Source organism: Anoplopoma fimbria, chromosome 11 (assembly GCF_027596085.1).
Source record: "Anoplopoma fimbria isolate UVic2021 breed Golden Eagle Sablefish chromosome 11, Afim_UVic_2022, whole genome shotgun sequence".
NCBI lineage: Eukaryota > Metazoa > Chordata > Actinopteri > Perciformes > Anoplopomatidae > Anoplopoma > Anoplopoma fimbria.
Genome location: NC_072459.1, coordinates 3,796,902 through 3,820,946, shown reverse-complemented (window position 1 = coordinate 3,820,946; position 24,045 = coordinate 3,796,902). Strand labels below are relative to the sequence as shown.

The following is a 24,045-nucleotide window of genomic DNA, read 5'->3' as shown; positions in this document are numbered from 1 at the left end:
ATTTCGTTGTATCACTACAATGACAATAAAAACCTCTTTATCTTTATCTTTATCTTATGTATCCCAACAAATATTTAAATCCCAACAACAAATCCAGTTAATTATACAGTATTACTGGACTTGTAATAATAATAATAATGGATTTTATTTATATAACACACTTTAAAATGCAATGAAATCTCAAGGTGCTGTACAGGGTAAAACAATCACAATAATCAAATATAATAATAAAACGCTAAAAACAAATAAAAAATGAAATAAATGAAATAATTTAATCATAATAAAATCTAAGAATATGTATTAAAAATGAACCCAAGAAACGCAATCCAAACTACACTAAAGCCAAGACTTTAGGGGAAGGCAGAGAGGAACAGTTTTCAGATTTGATTTAAAAGCGCTGAGGGAGTCTAAGGCCCTGATCTTCTCCGGGAGCTTATTCCACAGGCGTGGCCCCAGCGAAGAGAAGGCACGATCTCCCATGGTTGCCAGCTTTGTCCGGGGAACCGCAAGGATGTTGGAGTTGCCTGACCTAAGTGTCTTGGATGTGGATTGAGGGGTGAGGAGGTCCAGGAGGTAAGTAGATGTATTGTTATTAAGCCCCTTGATTAATAACAATATAATACAAACAAGTACTGACACTTATGAAACCAGTAAAGAGTGGATGAGCATGCAAGGAAACTGTAATAACAACAAACATGACAATGATGTTGCATTTAATATAAAAATCTTACTTTATTTGTATTTTTAACACACTTTACAGTACCGAACAGTGAAATAAAAGAAAAATATACTGATATACTATAGTATTGTTTTATATATAGATGTTTGCTTATTAAATGCATTTATTCACAAAATGACACCTCAGCTCTGTTGAGAGGAAAAACTTTCATAAAAATAATATAATAAAAAATAACTTGGACACATTTTACACATTACGGCAAGATCATTTACAAATATTACAATCATTTCATGTTGTTTTTTCCCCTTGAATAATCTTTGTTACTTGTGAACAAACACATGAATTAAAGCCCAGAGAATTATTCACAGAGGGAGTAAGTCTGCGACAAAGTAACCTGACAGCAACCCAGATGGGAACCAGCTAGTTAGGCCACCACTGGACGGACATGTAGGCCATCAGGCTAATGATTAAAGTTACTAAGAAATAGAGGTGGTGATAGTACTATAAATGGCCAAGTTAGATAAGGACACATTTATTTCCTTTCAACATGTCACATCCCATCAGCTTACATTTGACTTTATCAGTCAAAGTAGTTCAATCTCACACGGACCTTTAATAGAGAATGACTAGTTTGTTTGATTATGCCTCTAGAAAAGGGGTTAACATTGACTACTGCACAATGACGGTTTGTGATTTGGCCCAATGGGGTATAATCAACAGGTGACTGCCAATGACCAAACCACCAGCACAGACTGTACACTACCTGAAACACACTGTCCGCCTCAAAACCTGACGAAATAAAGTGCTGGTACAAATATATTTGATTTTAACAATAAATGTGGACGATTAAAAAATGTTAGCACAAGTGAGCGAGATCAAAACCAGAGAATGGAAAGGTGAGGATGTGGCCTGCAGTGTTTTAGTGATTCACTTAACAACCTTAATTGGTTGTTTGTCAATCATAAACTTGGATAAATTTATAATTTACAATCCAATATTACATTATATACAAGAGTGGTAATGCTTATAGCTATATATCATCAACACGTGATTCATTTTCCAGACCATCCACCCGAATGATATAAAAATAAACTGTACACAAACTGTTCAAAGAAAACACTTCCCATGGTTTTCTTTTCATAATTTAAAAAGAATGGCAGCAATCAATCAATTGAATAATTTTCTTAATAAGAAACAATTGCTACAGTATCGTGTTTGTATGGCAAGTAAATATTAATGTTTTTATAGCTTATGACATAACAAGAAGCCACAAAAACAAAGCAATATCTTTAAAGTAAAAGGCCGATGCATATGGGAATCTTTTATTTAAGTAACTGCAATAGTAATCCTGGATTCCCATTCCACAAGAGGAAAGCCTGTGTGGTGGCCCGGCAGCTCCGCTCCATCCTGCGACGGAGCAGTTCAAACACACAGGCTTCTGTTGCACCGAGCTGTGGTGTCTTCAGATAAGCTCAGTTACTGACCTGCAGAAACTTACCCTCCAAAAGAACCACATTCATGTTCTTTTATATTATTTTTTTGTTGTTGTTTACCCTGTGAAAAACAAACACCTAAACAAACTGTGACCTCTTTAAGCTGTGCTGATCGAATCCTGAACGCCATTCAAGGACAATGTTGTGATGCCAGCGATGGACCAATGACACGTACGACGACATCTTTAGCATCCTGCCTTCTCCTTCTGTTACCCGCTCGCTTACTCACGACAACACAATAAGTCACGCAAACAATCACACACATGCATCACCTCCACCATGTCAACAAATCAATACCTGGTCAGATTCAAACATCCTTATTCATTCTCATCGCCTCTCGTTTCTGATTTCTTCTCCGTGCCTCCAGGTCGCTAAAGATTTTCACCATCTGATTAAAAAACGACACATTCTTTACGTTGGTCCGAGCACAGCAACAACATGACAACTAACTGGCAGCAATGTTCCCCTCTCCCCTCCAAATGCAATGCTGGATACATTGTAGACACACTGATACTCACAGAAATAAGCATACAGACGTGATATAAATATACTAGGATATCTATTATATATCTTATAAATCTACATACTTGCAGGTATGTATCCTGCATCTGACATTAAGGCAAAAAAGCATCAAACATAACGAGGATGATTAGGGACCACCGATCCACCGCTTTCTTTCTCCAAACATTCTGCCTCCCTGATTTTCCTATTCGTCTCTGTTCCTTCAAATCACTTCACCCTCTGGAGTTTCTCATCCTTTACTTTGGTGAGAATCTTTGTGTATGAGGAGATATAACCACGCAGTGCAAGTGGGTGTGAGATGGCGAGTGGAAATTTGTTCTGCTGATGAAGTAATTCTGTATCCCTTTAACATATTTAGCAACTGTTAAATAGAAAATAGGCAAAACTTATGCTTCAAAGCATCACATGGCTTATTCTCAGAAAGTTACAAAAGAATGTATTCTATTAAGAAAATAAAAGATAAGCTGGAAAGAGTCCACTGGTGGTTTGTGGCGGTGGTAGTGATTGCTCTGCATCTAGAGTTCTGAGTTATTATATTACCAGAAGAGCAACAAAGGAAGACTTTTAGCTTAAAACATATCACCACAGAAAACGGGACGTGTGAGAGACACACCACAATACCATGAACAGTAAAGAGAGATCTTTAACGAGAGACAATCAAAAAAAACCATAACAAAATCAGACACTCCTGTCCCACAATGCATTGCTTCACGACAGCTCCGTTCAGGAAGCTGGTGTTTCAGAAAGGCACAGAGCCATCTTGCACCAGTAGCACTCTCCTCGTAAAGGGAAAAGGGGTTCGGGACCCGGCGGGCCCCCCCTCGTCGCAGCATCTTCTTTACCCTTGGTATATCTTCTTCTCTTCTCCTCCTCCAACTCTGTGGATTTTCTTATTTTTCTTTCCGACAGAAATGGAAAAAAAAAGTCACCCGGATGTGAAGCTTTTCTGAGGAGAACAGTTTCTGTTGAAGTTCTAACATGAATTACTAATACTGACTGAACACTAGTTAATACTCCATTAAGAGATGGCTTTTTCCAAAGAGATTCATTACTGATCAATGTCCCTCAATGCACACAAGCAAACATACAGTCGAGTGTGTGTGTGTGTGTGTGTGTGTGTGTGTGTGTGTGTGTGTGTGTGTGTGTGTGTGTGTGTGTGTGTGTGTGTGTGTGTGTGTGTGTGTGTGTGTGTTTGCCAGAAAGGAGGGGGTACATTTGTGCTCCAATTATACTGCATGACATATAAAGCATGCACATACGCACGTTGAATTGTTTTATTCATGACTTGTTCCTACTATGTGTTCAAGCTTGTTACTTTCTGTGTGTGTGTGTGTGTGTGTGTGTGTGTGTGTGTGTGTGTGTGTGTGTGTGTGTGTGTGTGTGTGTGTATTTGTGTGTCCCTTTCTGTGTGTTTGTGTGTGTGCATTCCAGTCCCAGAGTGCTACGCTGTCTTCAGTTGCCCGTCGCTAATGCTCTCCTAAATTCCTCTTAGTCTAAAGTTTGTTGTGAAGTCGGTCGGAGGACTTGTCACCACTTCAAATCTACAGTTGCTGTGTAATCACCTTCTCTTTAAGCGATTTTAATATATTCCCTTTTTGAAAAATATATTTAAAGGTCTGTATTGTCATTGCAGTCTTATTTGTTCTTGGTTTGGCCATTGAAAGGATGAACAAGATAATGTGTGCAAGTGGGGAGGGAGACACAGGAGCAGAACTCATGTATCTTCAGCTTGTGAAGAAGAATCTTCCTCCTCCTCTACAGGACTTGTGTCAGAAAGTCTCTCCTTTTCAGATCTCACCTCCAACTGAGCTTTTAGCTCCTCCTCCACATCCTCTTCCTCCATAGCCACCTCGTCTTCCTCTTCTATTATATCCTCATTTTCCTCCTCTGCCATAATGTCTTCCTCTTTTTTACCCTCCTCTTCTTCCTCCTCCTCCTCCTCCTCCTCCTCCCCCCCTGACTGCAGTCCTGTGCCACGTGGTTTGGCGTCGTCTCGTCCGTCTCGTCTCCCTCTTCTCTCTGAGAGCTGTCATCGAGGGTGAGCTCAAACTGAAACTTGTCGATGCAGGCGTTTAGATCCTTATCCTGGCACACGGGAGGAGGGGAAGGGCTTTGTGGGATGGTGCTCTGGTACCAGTCCCTGTTGTCCTCCAGAGTGTCCAAGATGTCCTGGGCATCAGGGTGCACAAGGTCCCCCCATGTCTCCCACAGTGGGTGGACAATGTAGTCAATAAAGCCCACCTGGAACGGGAAGAAGAAGAGAATGAGGGATATCATATAAATCTCAGTGGAGTCATTTCACTCTCCACAAATCGGCATTAAAGATGTACGAGGATGACTGCTGTGATCAGAGACGACAGATCATCCCGCCGACAGTGTTTACACTTATCCAGTTGTGCACAGGATTTCTTTTACCTGGCTCTTTTCCACAGATGCAGTGTGTTTGTCGCACATGGGACTGATCTCCATCCCTCGCTCTCTCTCCTTATCCCCCTGCCTGAAGAACTCCTCCATGATTCTCTCCGTCCATTGTCGATACACAGCCAGGGGTTTGGTGGGATTGCTCAGGTCAGCGCAGTGCACCATGTTCCTCAACACCTGCACAAACAGGCACAGGGTTCTAGATCATGTATATACAACCTTAAAAGCACTGGATTCAGATATGCATGGAGGTCATCTGACAAGAAATCTTCTCGCAGCTGAGAGGAGGTGATGCACTACCAGCTTTGTGATTATCTTTTTTATTTTTACTTTACTCTTTCTTCTTTTCTATTCTATTAACTGCAAGAACAACTCCAATCTCCAGTCCTCTGCCTCTAAAACTAGAAAGCTTTCTCAGCTCTTTTTTTCCCAACATACCAGCACAAAGATAGGGTGTAAAAAGAGGTATATGTCGGTATTGCTGCTTGCCGCTTTCTCGCGAACCGCTCATCCGAACAACTTCACACCCGACACTGCGCTTCCTTGAGTCCTCAGCAAAACACATGCCAAGTGTGAAGTCGACCGGATGAACGGTTTTCAAGAAAATGAAGGGACAGATATACAGACAGAGACTCCTTCCATGTCAGTGAGATTGTATTACGTAAGACACAGAAACATTTCCACCCTTGTGTGCCCTTTTCCATTCCTGCTCATGATTCTGTCACTTTGTCGCTTTGGCTTTACGTTTATCATATTCAAAAAGCTCCTCATTACTGAACTGAGTCTGGCTTTACTTTGTTCTTTCCTCCCACTACCAAAAGGTGCAGAAGCCTTTGTGTTTTAGCACAGCAACAACCGGCATTGTAAACCTCGGTCCCCTTTACTCCCTCTTTTCAGTGCAGAATCAGAATCAGCTTTATTGGCCATGTTTGCGTATGCATACAAGGAATTTGACTACGGTTTCATCTGCTCACTAATACAAAGAAACAGACAAATAAACAAAAAATTACAACGGGATCTAAGAAGAACGAAGGGTAAACATTTAACTATTATGTACAACATGAAAATAAAAATGCTAAATTATATACATGAACACAAAAACACAAAAACACAAAAAAAAAAAAACAATGACAGTGAAATGTAGATACAAGTGCAATGATGCAGAGTGCAAGCTGCTTGAATAAATATATGAAGGTTGTGACAGGATATTTTATGACATTTTGATGTCAATCATCCATTATTTTGTGACTTTTGGTTTCAAATCAGTTAGTTTCTGAAGTTTATGAAAACCCTAAAAATCTGATATCTAGAGAATACTGTCGTTGTAGAAGATATTGTTTCTTTTTTATCATCACATTCATACATGACGTCTGAGCTCTGCATTAAACCCATTCTAAGCATTTTAGGAGCAGTGAGCTGCTGTGAAGCGCCCGGGGAGCAGCTTGGGGTTCAGATTCTTGCTCAAGGACACACAGGAGGGATTGAACCATCAACACTGGTAGGCCTCAGCCTCTGTTTCCTGTATCCCATTTCAAAACTCTTAATAAAGAATTCCCATAGAAACACTTGTCGGACCTCAGTTAGTCAGGATTCAGACCGACCCACTGAAACAACACTCCTCACTGTTTCTGAGTCTCCTGACAACAACAACAACCTCCCCCCCCCACTCTTACAGACTCTGTGCATGTTTCTCCTTCTTCGTTTCCAGTGATCCTCTTAAAGAAAGCTCAGATTCACATCTTTGACACAAATCAGGTGAAATCAGGTCAAATATTTCTGCATGCCTGGCTGACATCAAACTCAATTTAGATTACACACAAGATTTATCTGTCTCCTAAAGTAACACCTCCAACTTCCACCAAATACTGAAGCATAGTCCGTGATAACCAGATCCTACAGATTTTGAATCTTATGTCTCTTTTAATCCCCCCTTAAAAAGAAGAGACTGCTTAACCTTTCATCAGTCTGCTCCATGTCGCCTTAACTACCAACAATAGTTACCAGCATTGGAAACACGTTGGAGAAAATACAAAAAAGCCCAAACAGATGAGTCAAAGCTCCTGTGGTTCCCATAGATACAGTTAACTGTGGCCACGACATGCCGTCTCATTTTGACAAAATGAAGGGCAGGAATTAACTGAATACATCCTCTCAATGCTTCGGTGATGCTCAGTTCTTCTGTAACAGACTCAGAACATCTCACCTGTATCCGGTCAGTGTAATGGTCGAGCAGCAGTACTCCAGAACTTGTCACTTTCTTGGTTTCCACCATAGTCTTGAGGTCTGCCAGCAAACTCATGTGTTTAGACATATCTGTTGCCAAAACCTGGAGGGGAAAAAAAGTACATTAGAGAGAAGCAAATAGAGAGATGGTAGCATGATACACTGGGCTGAAGACACTCACCATATCAATAACAAGCTTCCTCAGGCTCTGCCGCTGCCTCTTGCTCAGGTTCTGGAAGATGTCACAGTTGTCCTCGTGGAGCAGCTTGAAGCCCACAGCGAGGTGATGGTTCTCCAACACTGACTCGTCATTGTACATCAGGGCCAGCTCTGAGTCTGAGGGAAGCCCCATACAACACCCACCATCAGTGTTAGACTCAGACCTTTTCAAAATGTGCAAAAGTACTAAGTCGATTTCAGGAAGTGGCACAGTGCCAATAAAGCTTTAGAGACAAATATCCCCATTTACCAACAATACAAACTAAAAACCTACAATAACAAGCAAAAAGTGTACTTTTCTACTCAAACACAGGATGACTGTGGTACCAAAGGCTAAAACATATAGAAGTACAATTAAAGGGAGTGTATCATACACATTAGCTCTAAGGACAACCAATTATACTTCAAATATCCATATAGACCAAATTCAGTGTCTCTATTTGTCTTTGAGTTACTTCAAATTCTTTCTTTTCAAATATACAAATCACAACACATGTTTCAATTCCTGAAATGTATTGTCCAGTGCTTTGTAGCTTAATGATTAGTTTTAATCATCAGAATAGCTGACCTAGAAAAGTGATCTTAGCTTCCTGCCTCCTGTCCTTTCTAAAATCAGAGAATTTCACAGAGTTGGCGGAAGTCGAGATTTGTCATTATTATACAGGTTCTTTCCTCTCATTGTTGAGATTTTCTAGTCATGGTCAGACACAACACGAATCAGCTGTATTCATTCCTGAACCAATTGGATTTTTCCCTGAAAGCAGGTTTTAGTTTCTCCCGGCCATCAAGATGTCCTTCTATTATTTTGCGTTGTGTCTTGAATCTGATCTCGACTCACTCGTGTTAATGAGGAATTGGTTGGACACTCCTGGATGGTCCACATCGTGGATGGCAGCGGCAAATAACGCAGCTAGTATCTCTAGATCAGTGAACACAGCCTGTCAGAGAGGAATCAAAGAGAAAAGAAGTCAGTTAAACTGCTGTTTACAGTTTACCGTTGACTACTGGGCTCTTTGTAGAGGGCCTAGTATCTGTGAAAGCCTGAGCATGTGAAGTTAGACGTGTATCAGCAGATTAGGAGAGGTATTTACATCTAACGCCGGAGTGGACAGCAGTACATGAGTGGACTGAGTGACATCTGCAGCGTGGAGGCTGTTGTGGTAGGCCACATTGGCGTGGTAGTGGTCCTCCAGGGTCATCACATAGGTGACAAACGTTTCCACAGGGATCCGAAAGGTCTTCAGTAGATCTCTCTCCTGCAGCCACAGGGGTCATAGGCACAGTTAAGACATGCTACATGATGCAGCCTAATATATAGTCCAGAGTTTGTTAAAGCTCCATGTCTCTCACCTCGAAGATGGCAAACATGATGCAGCTGAGGGGACGGTTATTAGAGTACTCTGCCACACGAAAGATATTAAGGCCCCATATGTTCAAGTCGTTCAGCTCCTGAAGGCACCACAGACGAGATTAACACACATCAGCACTACATCTAAATCCACTCATGAAGGTGCATGATACTGCAGCTGCTCTTCACATTCCTTAGATTAGACTAGAATATGTTTGTATGAAACTTGAACACTTGTGTTGTATTCTGGTTTTTGGAGATGGAGAAATTGGTTTCCTCGACTACAAAACGTTCTTCCAGAGTGAGATATAAGAAAGATTTTGCTTTCACTCTGATGGAACGATGCCAAGCAGACTTTACCAGGTGACGTTTTTAAGTTGTGGAAACTCTGCTTTCTGCTTTCAAACTCTCGCCCTGAGAGCTCAAACCACTGCACATAAGGAAAACAACTAGACACAACACGAGCAAATGAAGAAACATCTTTACCAATTTGACAGCACATGAAAACATCAGTTTTACATGCTCAGCATTTAAAAGAACGCTGCAAGAAGCTCACAACACAACAGAAACTGTTTCCAGGGGACACTAAAAAGTGATGCACACAGCTTGTTGTTGTTCCCGTTTGTAGATTGTGAATGTATTAAAGTCGACTATCTGTCGGTGGTGTTATTCCGGCTTTTTTTACATTGTGATCGCATGATCCAAAAATGATCTGCTTTTAACCTAGCATTAGCCTTTCTGCTTATTTGTGTGTGATCACAATGACAGATAGCTGACTTCAATAACTCCATAATCCACAAACGGCAACAACAAGCTGTGTGCATCACTGTTTAGTGTCTCCTGGAAACGGTGTCCGCTGTGCTGTGAGCTTCTTGCAACACTTTCTCCAAATGCTGTGCATGGGTCGTCAAAATGGTGATTTTCTTTTTCATTTGCTTGTGTTTTGTCTATTTACATGTGTGTTTGTAATTTGCAGTGTGTTGTGCTCTCAGGTCCACCATCATTTCCCTTTTACTGCTCACATTATCAGGTATAGAGATGGTCAAAGAAAGCTACTGAAGTGTGCATTAAATATTATTTAGTTAAAGAAGTAGATCAAAGAGTGGCAGGATATATATTTCTGTTTTTGGTGATATTTTGTGTTCTACGTTATCTACTGTGTGGGTTTATGTGTGCGTGTCTATGCAATAACTTGCACCTCAGCTGCTTTTCCATTCATTAAGTTCAGTTCAGATCTTTATTGTCCCACAAAAGGATGTTCTGTTGCAGCAAGGCTGCATAAAAACACAACAAGTCAGGAAGACAATAAAAACACAGTAAGACAGTGATGTATTCACCCTGGCTAACGCCTCCTCATGCTCAGTCTTCACACCGAATCGAGGCGTGGTGGAGTTCGATAGGCTGGAACTGTGCGTGAGCTTCTTCACACCGCTGATGTGACACATGGGCTTCTCCCTCTCCCTCAAGGTCGGGGACGGGATCTCCACGTCGTTTTGTTTATCTGGGGAGGAGAGGGGGGAGTCAGAGGTCAGCCAGGATGGAGACCTGACCTAGGATCAGAGCTTGAAGGAACTTGGTACAGAGGTTGGCAGGTGTGCTTTACCTAGAAAGGTAGTGGAGATGTATTCTGACACCTGGTTCCCTGAGCGACTCATCTCTGACAAATGGGACAGCTCCCTGTTCAACATCCTCTTGAACTGAGGGAAGCAGAGACAGACACAGGAAGTGAGTGACTTGACTTACAAAGCAGCAGATATATCCAACATTGTAGAGACGTGCAGATCGGTAAACCCGAGTTATTAACATTGTACTTCAGGCTCCATTTGTACTGATATGAAACAGCAAAACATCCCTATGAGTCAAACATGAGAAAATAAATGATCGCCCTCATTCTGGCTTCATTCACTAAAGGGTGAGAAAAACCAATGATGAATCACGCCTCCTCTTTTTGAGAACATACTGTTCAATTCCCCCAATTCAGTGTGCCTGTATTTTGATTGCCATGTATTTATATGCTGCGGTAATGTGGCATGTTTATTCTTCTCCAAACATCGACAGAGGCAATCATGAACAACTAGTCTGCAGGTCCGTGTAGTGTGGGCACAAATGTGATTACGTGAATACATTATCCCCGCAGACATTAAACGTAGAATGTTCCCTCAGCTTTTATATAATTATATTATTTATTATTGTTTGGAGGCTCGATAGTCACCTGTTGCACAAGTCATGTCAAGACACAATAGGATTCGGACATAACCCCTTCAGTCTGTGTCCTACCGACTGATCTTTCACACATAACAATCTCCATGGCAACCGGAGCGGTTGCCGTGGCAACTGCCTCCTCACAGTCAGTCCTTCAGCTTGATGTGAGAGCGGTTGCTGCTTGGGTGACAATCCGAGGGAGAAGGCAGGTGTCTCTGACCTTTACCAAGGTCAACCCTCCCCTCCACTGCTGTCTCCCTCTCTGAGTCTCTCTGTTACTTATACCCCCCCCCTCCTCCCCCTCCTCCCCCCTGCCTCTCGAGGTAAACAACAGTCTCCTCTGTAACAGACTCCACTTTGGCTACCTATGCCATTTCCCACACTCCATGCATTCCCTCCATCTTTCACTCCATTCCTCCAAGTTCTCTCTCTTTTTTCCACCCATCCCATCCCAATCCGGCCCGCCGCTCGCCACCTGATACGCAGAGTAAATAGGTGCTCTGACAGCAAATCGTAGAAGCAGTCAGGCAGAATCAGTCACCAGGAGCCAGGAAAGCAAGTCAAGCCCCGTGGCACACTTAGGCAGCAGGCTCAGCCCAAACCCCCTCTCTCTCTCTCTCTCTCTCTCTCTCTCTCTCTCTCTCTCTCTCTCTCGTTCTTTCCTTCCCTAATGCTGTAACGCTGAGTCATAGCTGACAACCAACACTTCCACAGTGCCAGTCCGAGTGCCAGGACAAACAACACTCTTCCTCATGACATTGACTAATGAAGCAAACATGCGGACTCTGCACAGAAATGACCACAAACACACACTCACACACTCATACACCTGCATATGTGAGGAACCCAGGAGGGCCTTGTTTTTTTCTAACAGTAACCGAATAACACACATGCTTAACATGACCCTCCTCTGAACTACAACCTGTATGACTGACTGATTCAGACTGTACAAATATCAGCAGAGAACAAACTCATTCATCCTAATGTGCCCAATGTCATTCAAGAAAACAGGAAAGACAAAAGCCAGAGTTTGTTTTGGTAACACTGTGCCAAGATATCGCAGGAAATGCAAAACTGACACAATGTCTAAGTTCATGCATTGTTATGGATGTAACATGTTGGCACACCTGAGGACAAAAGAAACTCAGTCCTGAGACAATGAGCATTGTTCTCCACTGACAATCCGCTTGGCTTCCTTCAGTCTGTATTGAGGCCAGCCTCAGGCTAGCAGGAGGGAGACTCAGAGGGATGTGGGACGCAGGTGTGGAGGATGGAAATGGACATTATGTGACACTGCAATGTACCTGCAGTAAAGACGGCTGGACTACTCATCACAAAGTCCCAAAGCTATTTCTTCGATATGAAGCAGCCAGGTGTATTCTCAAAGGACAGACATGTAGACCAGATACAGAAGGATGGAGAATGAGAGTGATATTGTCTTTTTGTTTACATCGCTGCTGCAAGGTGGGGACACTGAGCAGAGTTAATAACCTCTGTGCTTCAGTGGACTCATGTATACATTATATACAGGGAACACACTAACTTACAGCTCCTCACAAAGACACCATCAGACCCACAAAACCTTCCTCCACCACATGAAATCAGAATATAACGAACACGTCTATTGTCCCTTATAAACACATGAAACTCACAAACTGACACCATTATTGCTGGATTTAAATAAAGACACATAAGAAGATGAAGTAAACAAACAGATGAGTTTCTAATGCATGCTTAGATGTAACACTTGAAGAATCCACATCCAAGATGGCCACTGCCAGGCCTTGTTTGCCCTCTGCAAGCTCTCCGAGCCCTACCTGGTCCCACCAGCCGATGAGCCAGGGCCTGGAGCAGGTCTCACAGAACAGGTCCACTAAGGGCGTCCTGCGCTCCGCCGCCGTCCCGCTCCCCTCCAGAACCCCTCCAGCAGCCGCACCGAGGTCCAGCTCTGCCCCTGCCCTCCCCTGCAGGGGGCTGTAGCTGGAGGAGCGGGGCAGCCTGTAGCCCCCTGGTACAGGCGAGGGGCAGGGGGATGGCGCCGGGTCAATGGCCTCCACCACGCCCATGTTGAGGGTGACGGGGGGTTTGGGCCGGTGGCAAAGGCAGGAGGTGCGGTAGTGGAGCGGAGCGGGGGCGCTGCGGACGCCCCAGTGGCATGAGGGCGTCGTCAGGGTGTGAGAGGAGAGGCCACAGCCAGGCAAGCCGGGACACTCCAGAGTGACGGCTGCCCCGAGAGGGGGCGAAGGAATGGGGGAAGGGGGTGAGGGTGGGGGCCGCTGGTGCAGACTGTCCTCGCCTACATGCAGCACCCCAAAGCAGGCCACCCAGTCAGTCCAGAGTCAGGCTCCAGCCTCAGTGTGGTCCGAAGATGAGGGTCCCCCTGATGGGCAGACCAGGAACCCCCTGGATCCGGCTGCTGTGGAGACTACATCTCATCCCATTTGCTGAGCAGACTGACCCAAATCTACAGTCAGTGCAGGGTGGAGGTGGATGGGAGCCGAAAGAGGGAAGATGGAGGGAAACGGAAAGGGAGAGGGAGCGGGGGACCGTCTGAAGGGCACAGAGAGGAGCTGACGGAGGAGAGGAGCGGGAATGTGAGAGAGATGTGAACGAAAAGATGATGCTGCGAGAGCTGAGCTGCTTGGCAAACAGTACTAAAATATTTAGATGATGGAGGTGAGAGGGATGGAGCGATGGGGACGGCAGGACAGGACGATGACCACAGTATCGAGTGATGGAGGTGGAGGGAACTTGGATGACAGTGGGGACATCGGGGGAGGAAGAAGGGAGATGACAATAGCGAGAGAAAAACAAGGATGGGGAGGATGAGAGAGGGAGAGAGAGAGAGAGAGAGAGATGGAGAGGGATGCAGGCAGGCCTGTGTCAGACGGTCAGGCTGAAGAATCACACCAGAGCTCTGGTCTGGAAAAACAGGCTCCCTCTCCCTGCGTCGGCTGCCCCTCCCCCACGGTACGGATCCAGAGGCCCGGCCCAGTCCTACCGGTGCATCAGCCGTCTCACACCGATCCCAGCGACACACAGTCAGTCCACAGACAGTCAGGCTGCCTCCCGATCGCTCCGTATCCCAGTCCCCTGCTCCGAGTCAATCCATGCCTCAGCTGGCCAGAGAGCCAGAGGTCTAATCCTCCCGCTTTAGGCTGCCGTTCCTCCTCCAATGCTCTGCCTCTTGCGCCATTTCCCTGGATGCTGTAGACAGCTCTCGCAAGCTAATCAGGCAGTGTGGCTGCAGGCGCATGCATGTGTGTGTGCGTGTCTGTGCCTGCTTCTGCTCTCAGCCTCGGAGTGCGCATGTGCGACAAGACAGCATGCACGTCTGTCGAAAATATGTGTGTGTGCAAGGGTGTGAGTGAGAGTGAGAGACTGAGTGGGAATATTCATGTGCACCTCCATGTTGGCACAGTGCGGAGGATTTCTGTAGCTTAGACATATTCACTGAGACTCTGTTTACCCCAGGAGACATTGTATGTGCACACACACACACACACACACACACATATATAAAGGATGTCCTTTAAGCACACTCCTGTTATATCTCCATCAGTCCTTCATCACTGAATCTAAACACACAAAGAACCTTCTTTCATTAATACTGATATGCAACACGGGGAGCAGACGAGGCACCTGCTGCTGCCTCTTTAAGACAGAACACTATTAAAGGAGCATCACATCCATTTCATTGGTTGTCCCTGAAACCACATGGCTTGTGGTCAGAGTGGCAAGCCAATGACTAAAAGGGAAGGGCAGACCCTGCTGCTGTTCGATAGCAACCAAGGTTACAGCAGAGACATCAGCATCAGCCCCCCCTCTCTCTCTCTCTCTCTCTCTCTGTCACCATGCCCCAATAAATACAAATGCAGGCACTCTTAAGACGCCTGCCCATGTGCACACAAACCTGCATGCAGATGTAATAATAATAGTTAAGCCTTTATTAGTCCCACAATGGGGAAATTATTTCTCTGCATTTAACCCATCCCGGAGGAGCAGTGGGCTGCAATGAAGCGCCCGGGGAGCAACTTGGGGTTAGGTGTCTCGCTCAAGGACACCTCAGCATGTTGCCGGTAGAGGGGTTTGAACCACCAACCTTGTGGTTACGGGACAAGCGCTCTACCTCATGTGCCACAGCCGCCACAGCCGTAGTGATGTTCACTACAACCCGGCTGCATCTCTCAGTACACAGTAACACTTTAACTCAACATAATCGGTGCATTTAGTCTAACAAATGCCATAAAAGCCCAGAGACGGTTGACCACATATGTGGGAATAATTATTCCCCGAGACAAATAATACCACAGGATTGCAAATAAACCCAGGAAGCAAATGTTTTCCAGATTTACTGCCTCTAATGAACAACCCTCTGTAAATGATCTTAACAGTCGCGGTGTGTGAAGGTTGAATGTGGCAGGTGTTGGAGATGAATGTTTTTAAAACCAAATACAGTGTTTTTAAAAGTATTTTAGTGACTTTACAAACTACTCCTGCAGGTTGTATTTTTATTTATTTAATAATTGACCTTGGTGGAGCTGAAACAGGAAGTTCTATCCATAATGCATGTAGTACAGTGATACAGCTGCAACCCAATGGTTTCATCAACAAGTACGACATGTGTGTGCACCTTGTTGGAGGCCATCTCGCTGACGGAGCGGTGGGTCTGAATGGTCTCCAGCTGGTCCAGACACCAGTCCAGTTCCTCCAGAGTCTCCCGAGCCATCTGCTGGTACGTCTCCTCTGAGAAGGACAGACACACTGGGATGAGCTGACAGAAGATCCTCCTTTTAAAATGATCCATGATAACTGATAAGTTAATAAACAGTTTAAGAGGTGAGAAATGTCCACCGTGGCCATAAATGACAGAAAGCCTATGCATGTAGAGATTTAAATACATGTAATAACACTAGACAACAACTGAATCATAAGTTATTAGAGTCATCTGATGTGGTCACATTGTTTTGTATTAATATAATGTTTGTAAACACAGTAAGACGGGTCAATGTTTTAAATTATGATCAGCGGAACACAAAATATAGTTTAGATTTGAAAATACTGCTATAACTTTAAAACTGATTTACATAAAACAACAGTCAGATTTAATGTATTTCTGTTTTCAAATGTGGTAAAAAATATATATATATATATCATACATAGTAGAGTGGGCCTATATTTTGAATAATGATTAGCTTAGTGACACAAAAATATAATTTTAATTCAAAACCTATGACAGCTATTAGATAAAACAAATAGATATCAAATTGATTGACTGATTGAGGTCCTTTTAATATCCCAAAATTTGACAACAAAATGTATTTTCTTTATGAATTCTGATATTAAAATGATCCAAAATGATTATAAATACATTCATTTCTGCTTCGTACAGACTCGGGAAACTGTATAAATGCTTCCTTTAATTTGTTTTACTTTATTTCATACAAACTCCGCACAAGAAAGATTTGAGTGTGTTCTGCACATTGATGTACAAACAAAGTAAAACTGGGCTGAATGTAGAATTGAGATTTGAAATCAGCTGAGTGACAAACATATGTATATTGTATAAATACTGGAGCTATCTTTGGCTGTGCCTCAAATGTTTAGTGTGTGGTTAAAAGTTTATTAAAATGTCTCCACAGTTGAAGCATCAAGGTGTCTTTAATGTATGCAGCACAGTTAATTAAATCCTCAATAATAGCCTCGTGATGTTCTGTGCAGTCATTTTCATTACTGATGATGCATTCAGGGAGTGTGGGAGCCTTCAGCGTGTCCTCACAGCCGTGTGAAGGGACTGTGGGACTCTTTGGACTAAGAGTTTTAATTAGCTGACAACATACCAGAGAGTGTAGCTTGGGGAACAGTGGGTTGGCTTGTCACTGGTGACCTCCTGTGGACAAACACATCATTACATCAGAGGGAGAACCACATGCTGCTGCCCCCTGCTGGGCATCAACACACACTCAGCCTTACAGGAGGAGGCAACAAAAGGCTCAGCTCACACAGGGGTCTAAATATGTGTTGCTTTATATATATATATATATATATATATATATATATATATATATATATATATATATATATATATATATATATATATATATGCCCCTAAAAGGAGACAAACTGAGGACGAAGTGTTTGAGATTAAAATGGTTTTCAATATAGAAAGATTTTTAAAAGTGCATAAAAATGATGTGATGATTAAAATATTGAACTATCCAAAAAAAGAGGAACAGACAAAGCTCTGTTCCTCTTTCATGTAGCCTTTATGGTTTTATAATGAAGCATTGAGGAAGGCATAATTATAGATGCTGATATTTCTGTGGTACATTGCTTTATATATTTATATATATATATATATATATATATATATATATTTATAGATACATATCATATTGACGTGGAGCTAAAAGCCTGCCAACTCCCACTATCTGCTGCAATAATTTTAGTGTTATTGAGCGTCTCTCTGTCGTCTGGGAACAGAGTCAGGGACATGCATCCGAGGCGTGATGCTCTCTGCTCTCCGCTCTCAGCCAGCATGTTGGAGAGATGCCAAATAATGCACATTGTATTTTCCTTGAGCACAGTCTGATAATCATAAACTGGTTAATCATGACAGCTAAATTGTTTCCCCACGGGAGCACGGAGAAGGAGACATTAGCAAACACACGCTGCAAACTAAGCAGGCAGTCGTGACGAGTCTAAGTGGAGGGGGGGAGAGAGAGAGAGAGAGAGAGAGAGAGAGAGAGAGAGAGAGAGAGAAGGGGTGTTTGACAGCATGATACTGACTTGTTAGTGGGTGTTGTGACATTGGCGAGGATGGTGAAGTTGCTTCTTACAGTTCGTAGGCTGGCCAACACCTGGGGGATGGATGGACAGCGTAGGAGGGAGAGAAGGAGGGAGGGAGAGAGGGAGGGAACAGGAGGGGGGGGACGACGACAAGTTCACTGCACCAATTAGCAACCTTTTCTGATCATTTACAGCAATTAAACATGTCAGACGAGGTGCTCGAGGAAAGCATACCTGAGCGAAAGGGGTGACGATCATGTCTTCGGCGTGCCTGCAGGGCGAAAAACGAAAAAGTGCAGAAGGAGACGAGTGTGAGCGGCTTGAGCAGCTCAGTGTTTATACGAGAGGCTGTATCTGCGAGCTGCATGTTTACAAAGACCTATGTGGATCTAAACAGAGAACTAGTGCTGAGATACACTGATGGGGGGTTCTGCGTGCGTTGAACTTACTGCAACACAAGCCACAAAAACAGAGAACAACAGTGGATGTTAAGAAGATTCATCATGATTTCATTAGCATAATGATTGCATAATTACAATCACAACCACTGCTGTGTTGATTGGGATAATGTGCAGTGACTTTGGTGTGTGTGTGTGTGTGTGTGTGTGTGTGTGTGTGTGTGTGTGTGTGTGTGTGTGTGTGTGTGTGTGTGTGTGTGTGTGTGTGTGTGTGTGTGTGTGTGTGTGTGTGTGTGTGTTGTGTGTTTGTGTGTGGACACTGCAGGTTGAGGAAACATGTTTGGATTTGTCTTCCACGTGATGGACCCAGGATGATGACGGCTCGCTGCTTACCCCTCACTGTTGATGGAGGAGTTGCGTGACATGGTTTTGGGGGACGTGTCGTAGTCGGAGTCGGAGCGGTACAGGAAGGACTCCCGTCGCTGGCTCTGGGGGAAAGAAGGGTGGAGCACCAACCCAGGACTCGCCTGCGAATCCATGGGACTGCGTCCTGGCGAGGGACCATTCTCTGAATCGAAGCTGAAGGGTGAGAGAGGACGGGGGGGGAATAGGTTTTTACATCTGTTACATTTAATTTAGGTGTCTGATTCACTGCTGCTTCTCTTTTGCAGCAAAAACAAGATATGTAAAAACACCCAAGTCCAGCATCTAAGAGAGGAGGTTGGTGAAAAGAGGGATGTGACGGATGCTGCAGCATGAACCCATGCAGCGAAATGTTTAAGGGGAGACACTAAACAACGTTTTTCATGCACTGGTCAATTTATTTGTTCACTCGATCTTTCACACTAGTGGAAAGAAAACATCTAAAGGAATCATGGAGGCGTTTCACTACTTTGTTTGTTGGAATCTGCAGATTTCTTCTAAATTTACCAAAAGTTAGAATTAGAAAATGCTCCATTTGCACATCGAAACATAACTATTCAGAAAACATGCAAAACAAAAACACTTGTCTTAATGTAAGTAATCAACTGGGGAAGTTTCATGGTGATATATATTAGTTACTTTTTTTACACTCTTCACCTTTAGTGTCAAAATGTATGTAATTTCACAAAACACATCTTTAAAGTCTGTTTTCTTTCAATCATCTTTCCTCAGACTCTGAAACAGAAATCTCCTCTTCAGTAGCTCTTACAAAACGTTCATGTTTCATTCCTATCTATATTCTGAAGGTTCTTACAGAGGGGTTTGTTCATAAATCATTCAAAGCATGATTTATAGAATACTTGATTCCTAAAAACATTGCTAGAATTTTTCTAATTTATGGAGTGATACGAATAGATATCCAAAATTCCCTCCTTTAAAAGCTTTGATACGAATTTGTCAACAGAATGAAACAAACATTTGAACCAGACTCGATGCATGTGCCCCATTCAGCTCTCTTTTAGGACAACATCAGTCTTAAGACCACTTACAGGTCTTAACACTGATCCCAGATATCTAACATCCAACCCAGAAATGTTCTGCCAGCAGATCTCTGATTAACAATGAACAGAAAGCTGAAACTTATCAGTCACATCATTCGAAGCTCAGCCAAACAGTTTACACAATCGTCTCTTCGTCACCGACACCTGCAGCCCTAAAGCCTTCACACTCCAGCAGCCCTCAACAAAACTCCTCAGCCAAACCTGAGAGGAAAGAAGATTAAATCTTACACCTGAGAAATGAAGTCAGTATTGATCGAATCTGGTTTTAGAGTTTGGCATCAAAAGAGAAGAAAATGATGAACAACTTTGTGGAAACAGAAAAGACAAACAGCAGCTTATCTGGCAATGTTTGTGAAAAGAATACTGCTTGGATTGTTTACAGGTTTGAACCATAAAACAACTAAAAGTAGCCTACACAGTTAATCAAATGCTATCAAAATCCCAATGTAGTCTTTTGCAATTTTCAAATCGCAGGATCAGCAATATTTGAGTTAAGTTAAGTTAAAAAACATTTTAAATGAAATGATGTCGTGCTGCAGAGATGCCTTGGTCCACACGTCATATTCTCCAGACTTAAGATAACATCTTTGTTTGATACAGATCCCTGGAAAAACACACCATAATCATTTTCATATGTTTTCCATTTCAAATGAGATTAATGATGTAAAAATGATCTTTCACTCTAATATCGCAACTCATATCGTCATTGCAACATCAGTCACGTAATAGCAGTGGGATATTTCTCCTACTACACATATACACGGATATGAGATAAATAATCATATGAATCACTTTCAGGCTGCAGTCAGATGTTGGGATGACAAGGACAGATGGGGAAGCAGGTTGCAGTGTAGCTGCAGCATCTATTTTTAATGTAGGATAACTTTTATCTCCACAACACCGCCCCATTCCTCCTAAACTTCTCAAACTTCTGTTGTCGACACAGTTGTGAACGGTTTTCAGTTTGACTTCTAAAATTAAGCGTGAGGCGTGATATTTTTAGAATTGACTTGTAAATTGGCCAATTAGGAGCCAGAAGGCTTTGTGAATATGACTACAGATCAAATTATCATTAAACAAGTTTCTCCGGTAATGAAAAACACATCAAAAATGTCTGCCAGGGGGACCCTCTGCCAGCTGCACCCACTAATCCCCGTTTTATTTATTTTTTCTGCAAACTTTGAGAGTAATTATGAGACTTTTGATTTCAGCACTTTCCTAAATCTAATCCATCTGGATTTGGTTACTAGAGTGTGTGCTTTGAATAATTCATTTTTACATGCTCACCCCTCATCTGAACATGAATGGATTACTGAACAGGCCCACAGGCACAACCCAGGGGCCCAAAGTGTCAGGGGCCTCCCTCTCCTGCACCTACAAAATGTCACTCTAAAAGACATGCAGCAAACAGGAAGAGGCTCAAAGAATGACCACAAAGACAAATAAAAGGATAACAGAGAGATAGAGAGATAATTCAGGTAGACAAAATAACCACAGAGATGCAAATGACCACAAATAGACCCAAAACATCCACAAAGAGATGCACAACAACTATAAAGAGACACTAAACATCTACAAGGACAGGCAAAAAACTATAAAGAGATGTGAAACAACCACAAACACACACAACACGACTACGAAGAGCATCGTAACGTCTGCAAAGAGATGCAAAAAACTGCAAAAAGACACAAACAACTGCAAAGAGATGTCAATGACCCCAGAGAGAAGAGCACTGACACACTGGACACAAAACAACAACAGAAAGAGGGTGAACCACTATGCAGAGTGTGTCTGGCTCCTGTAGGGGAGGTGTGAGGGCCTTCTGCATGTCTGAACCCAGAGGCCAGATGCATCTGAACTGATGCGGAACAGAGATATGCTACCGAGGACGGGGTCAATCTCAGAGCAGAACTGTACCTGCCCAGAGATGTGATGTTACAGTGAGAGGAGCGTCTGCGCTCCTGAATACTGCGGTTCAGTTTCATTCGCCGAAACAAAGAGGAGCCCCCGTGTCCTCGCGGCGGATCGCCCGGTGACAGGGGTGAGGTGAGAGAGGGCGCAGGAGGAGGACCCTCAGGACTCTCCCACAACCTCATCTGTCGTGTCAGCTTCCTCTGACTCATCGCTGCCCGCTCTGGCCCTGCTGGAGCCGACAAGTTTAAAGAAAACTCCCCCAGCCTCCACTTAAAACTGGCTGTCTCGCTCTGTTTGGCTGTCTCCCTCCCACGCAGTCCCCCTCATCGACTTTTTAGTGCGTCGACTCACGTATCAGGCAGACGGGAGCCGCAGCACCTGCCCCCTACGTGATGCACACTGTCCTAAATCCAGAGCGAGCTCTTATAGCGAGGCCCCGATCCTCCCTTTAGTCCTGCTCCCCCGCTTGTCTCGTGCCGCAGGAGTCAGAGTGCATAAACCTGCATATCCTGCACTGTGATCCTCGCGCCCTGGATGCTTAAACTCCGGTTCCCCTCTTCTCACATCCTCGGTTTGTTCCTGGGATTTATGCAGGTCTCCTTAATCCTTGCCTCTGCAGGTTTGTTTATCTCCTCCTGAGCCTCCCAGAAAAGAGCTCCTCTGATATTTCACCAGCTCAGCTGTTTCCTGCTGCTGTGAGCGGCCGGCCCACACTGGACCTCTGTCCCCATCTGGTTTCCTCGTCCCAGTGGCTGCCGTCACACACGCACCACCCCGAGGACACCCGTGGCTGCGAAAACAACCGTGATGATCTGTGGTAACATCCCAATTAGGCAGCCTTTTGCCCTTCACGTTGTATCTGTTACTTTGTATCTGCTCCCCCCCCCGCCTCCCCGGTGCAGGCCTGTGCTCTCACTGTCCTTATCTCACTGCTCACAGTTCCTCTGCAGCAACAGGAAAGGCTGATCAGTAAGAGTAACAGACAACAGGCGCGAGAGTCGAGCAACACACAGAGAGAGGCTGTGAAACTAAAGGGAAGATAGAAAACGACCCAGAAAGAGGAGGAGAGAGGGAGAAAAAGTCAGTGGGAAAGGGGTTGACTCATGCCTCTGTGTAAATGTTTACATGTTCCACTGAAGAGTGCAAGGTTTGCGCCCAAAACACTTCTTATTTTGACATCAACAGCCTTTCTCACCACAACACTCTCTTTGGCCTTTAGACGTGAGCAGACACGCGACGGCCTTAACATTCTCCATGAGCAACAATTAGGCCATGAAAGAGATTTCAAACAACATGGTTTTTTACACTTACATGGTTTCTCAACATGGTGCAACTCAAAAATGCAGAAATGTGTGACTGCGGGATCTGTTGAACAGGTATCATGTTAGCCTGCAGCTCCTGTGCTGTTTAGGTATTTTATTACTTTAATAATAGAAAGTATTGATTAAAAGCAGTGTAACAACTGTATCAAACAAGGAATTACCAAAATTGCATTTGAAACATTGCTGTTGCGAGTGTGGCAATTTCCTTTAAAGAGAGAACTAAAGAGGTGGTGAGCAAGTCAAACTCATTTCTCAGTAATGATTGCACATCTTACCGCACTGCTTTCCTGTGGCATGATAGTCCACATTCTCACACAGTTCTATATATATTTATATACAGTAGCATGATAATTAAACTGTGTTATTACAGATATTCACTTTTTTTTCACATATAACTGAAGAGTTTGAATCCTCGATGGAAATGGACATAAGCAAAAACATATAAGTTATATAGAGGTATAGTTGATTTTTGGGGATTTATGATGATAGCAGTCCAGTGTTTCAGATACAACTAAACAAAGGCATTTTAATTAAGGGCAAGTAAAAACAGACAGGAAACAGACGGAAAGTTACAAGCAGAGTTGCTCTTTCAGACTTTTTTGGGCTGATGGTGCAATTGTTTAAAAAATGTAAATAAATTAAAAATAAATAAGTAAAATGTAATTGTCTGCACTGCAAGCTGAAGTTATAAGAATCAATCCAACAGATCAAACTTTCCAGCATCACATGCTGTTGATTGATTCTTGATGAAATCTAATTCCTACTTTCTGCTTGACTGAGTGGAAAACTCACCTCCAGACACGTTTTGTTATTGGTAACGGGGCTAACCTTTAGTCGTGTTTGGAATACAGATTGGACATTTCAAATTGTGTGAGTGTATGTGTGCATGTGTGAGAGAGAGAGAGAGATTGTGTGTGTGCCTGCATGTGTGTGTGTGTGTGTTAACCTGCACACTAGAGAGGAAAGCTATTCAAACTTTGCGTGTCACAATTTGAATAAACACTCTGCAGGTACAGAATGAGAGCACAAAT

At 43.4% G+C, this 24,045-nt stretch overlaps 1 protein-coding gene across 2 annotated transcripts; it reads right to left on the bottom strand.

Moving 5' to 3' along the window:
* Positions 1–715: 715 nt before the first annotated feature.
* Positions 716–22,556, bottom strand: pde4a (phosphodiesterase 4A, cAMP-specific). 2 transcript variants are annotated; one of them, XM_054606815.1, is made up of 15 exons: positions 21,696–22,556; positions 18,688–18,873; positions 18,131–18,167; positions 17,897–17,967; positions 16,948–16,997; positions 15,741–15,853; positions 10,509–10,602; positions 10,243–10,406; positions 8,908–9,006; positions 8,649–8,813; positions 8,396–8,495; positions 7,520–7,674; positions 7,319–7,441; positions 5,110–5,292; positions 716–4,935 (listed from the first exon to the last, which is right to left on the bottom strand). In XM_054606815.1, the coding sequence occupies exons 1-15, from the start codon at positions 21,899–21,901 to the stop codon at positions 4,561–4,563; spliced, it is 2,121 nt and encodes a 706-aa protein (XP_054462790.1). In that variant the 5' UTR covers positions 21,902–22,556; the 3' UTR covers positions 716–4,560. The 2 variants fall into 2 exon arrangements, with proteins under 2 accessions (XP_054462790.1, XP_054462791.1); XM_054606816.1 differs by lacking the exons at positions 18,688–18,873; positions 21,696–22,556 and having other exon boundaries at positions 17,947–17,967; positions 18,131–18,148.
* Between the last annotated feature and the right edge of the window lie 1,489 nt (positions 22,557–24,045).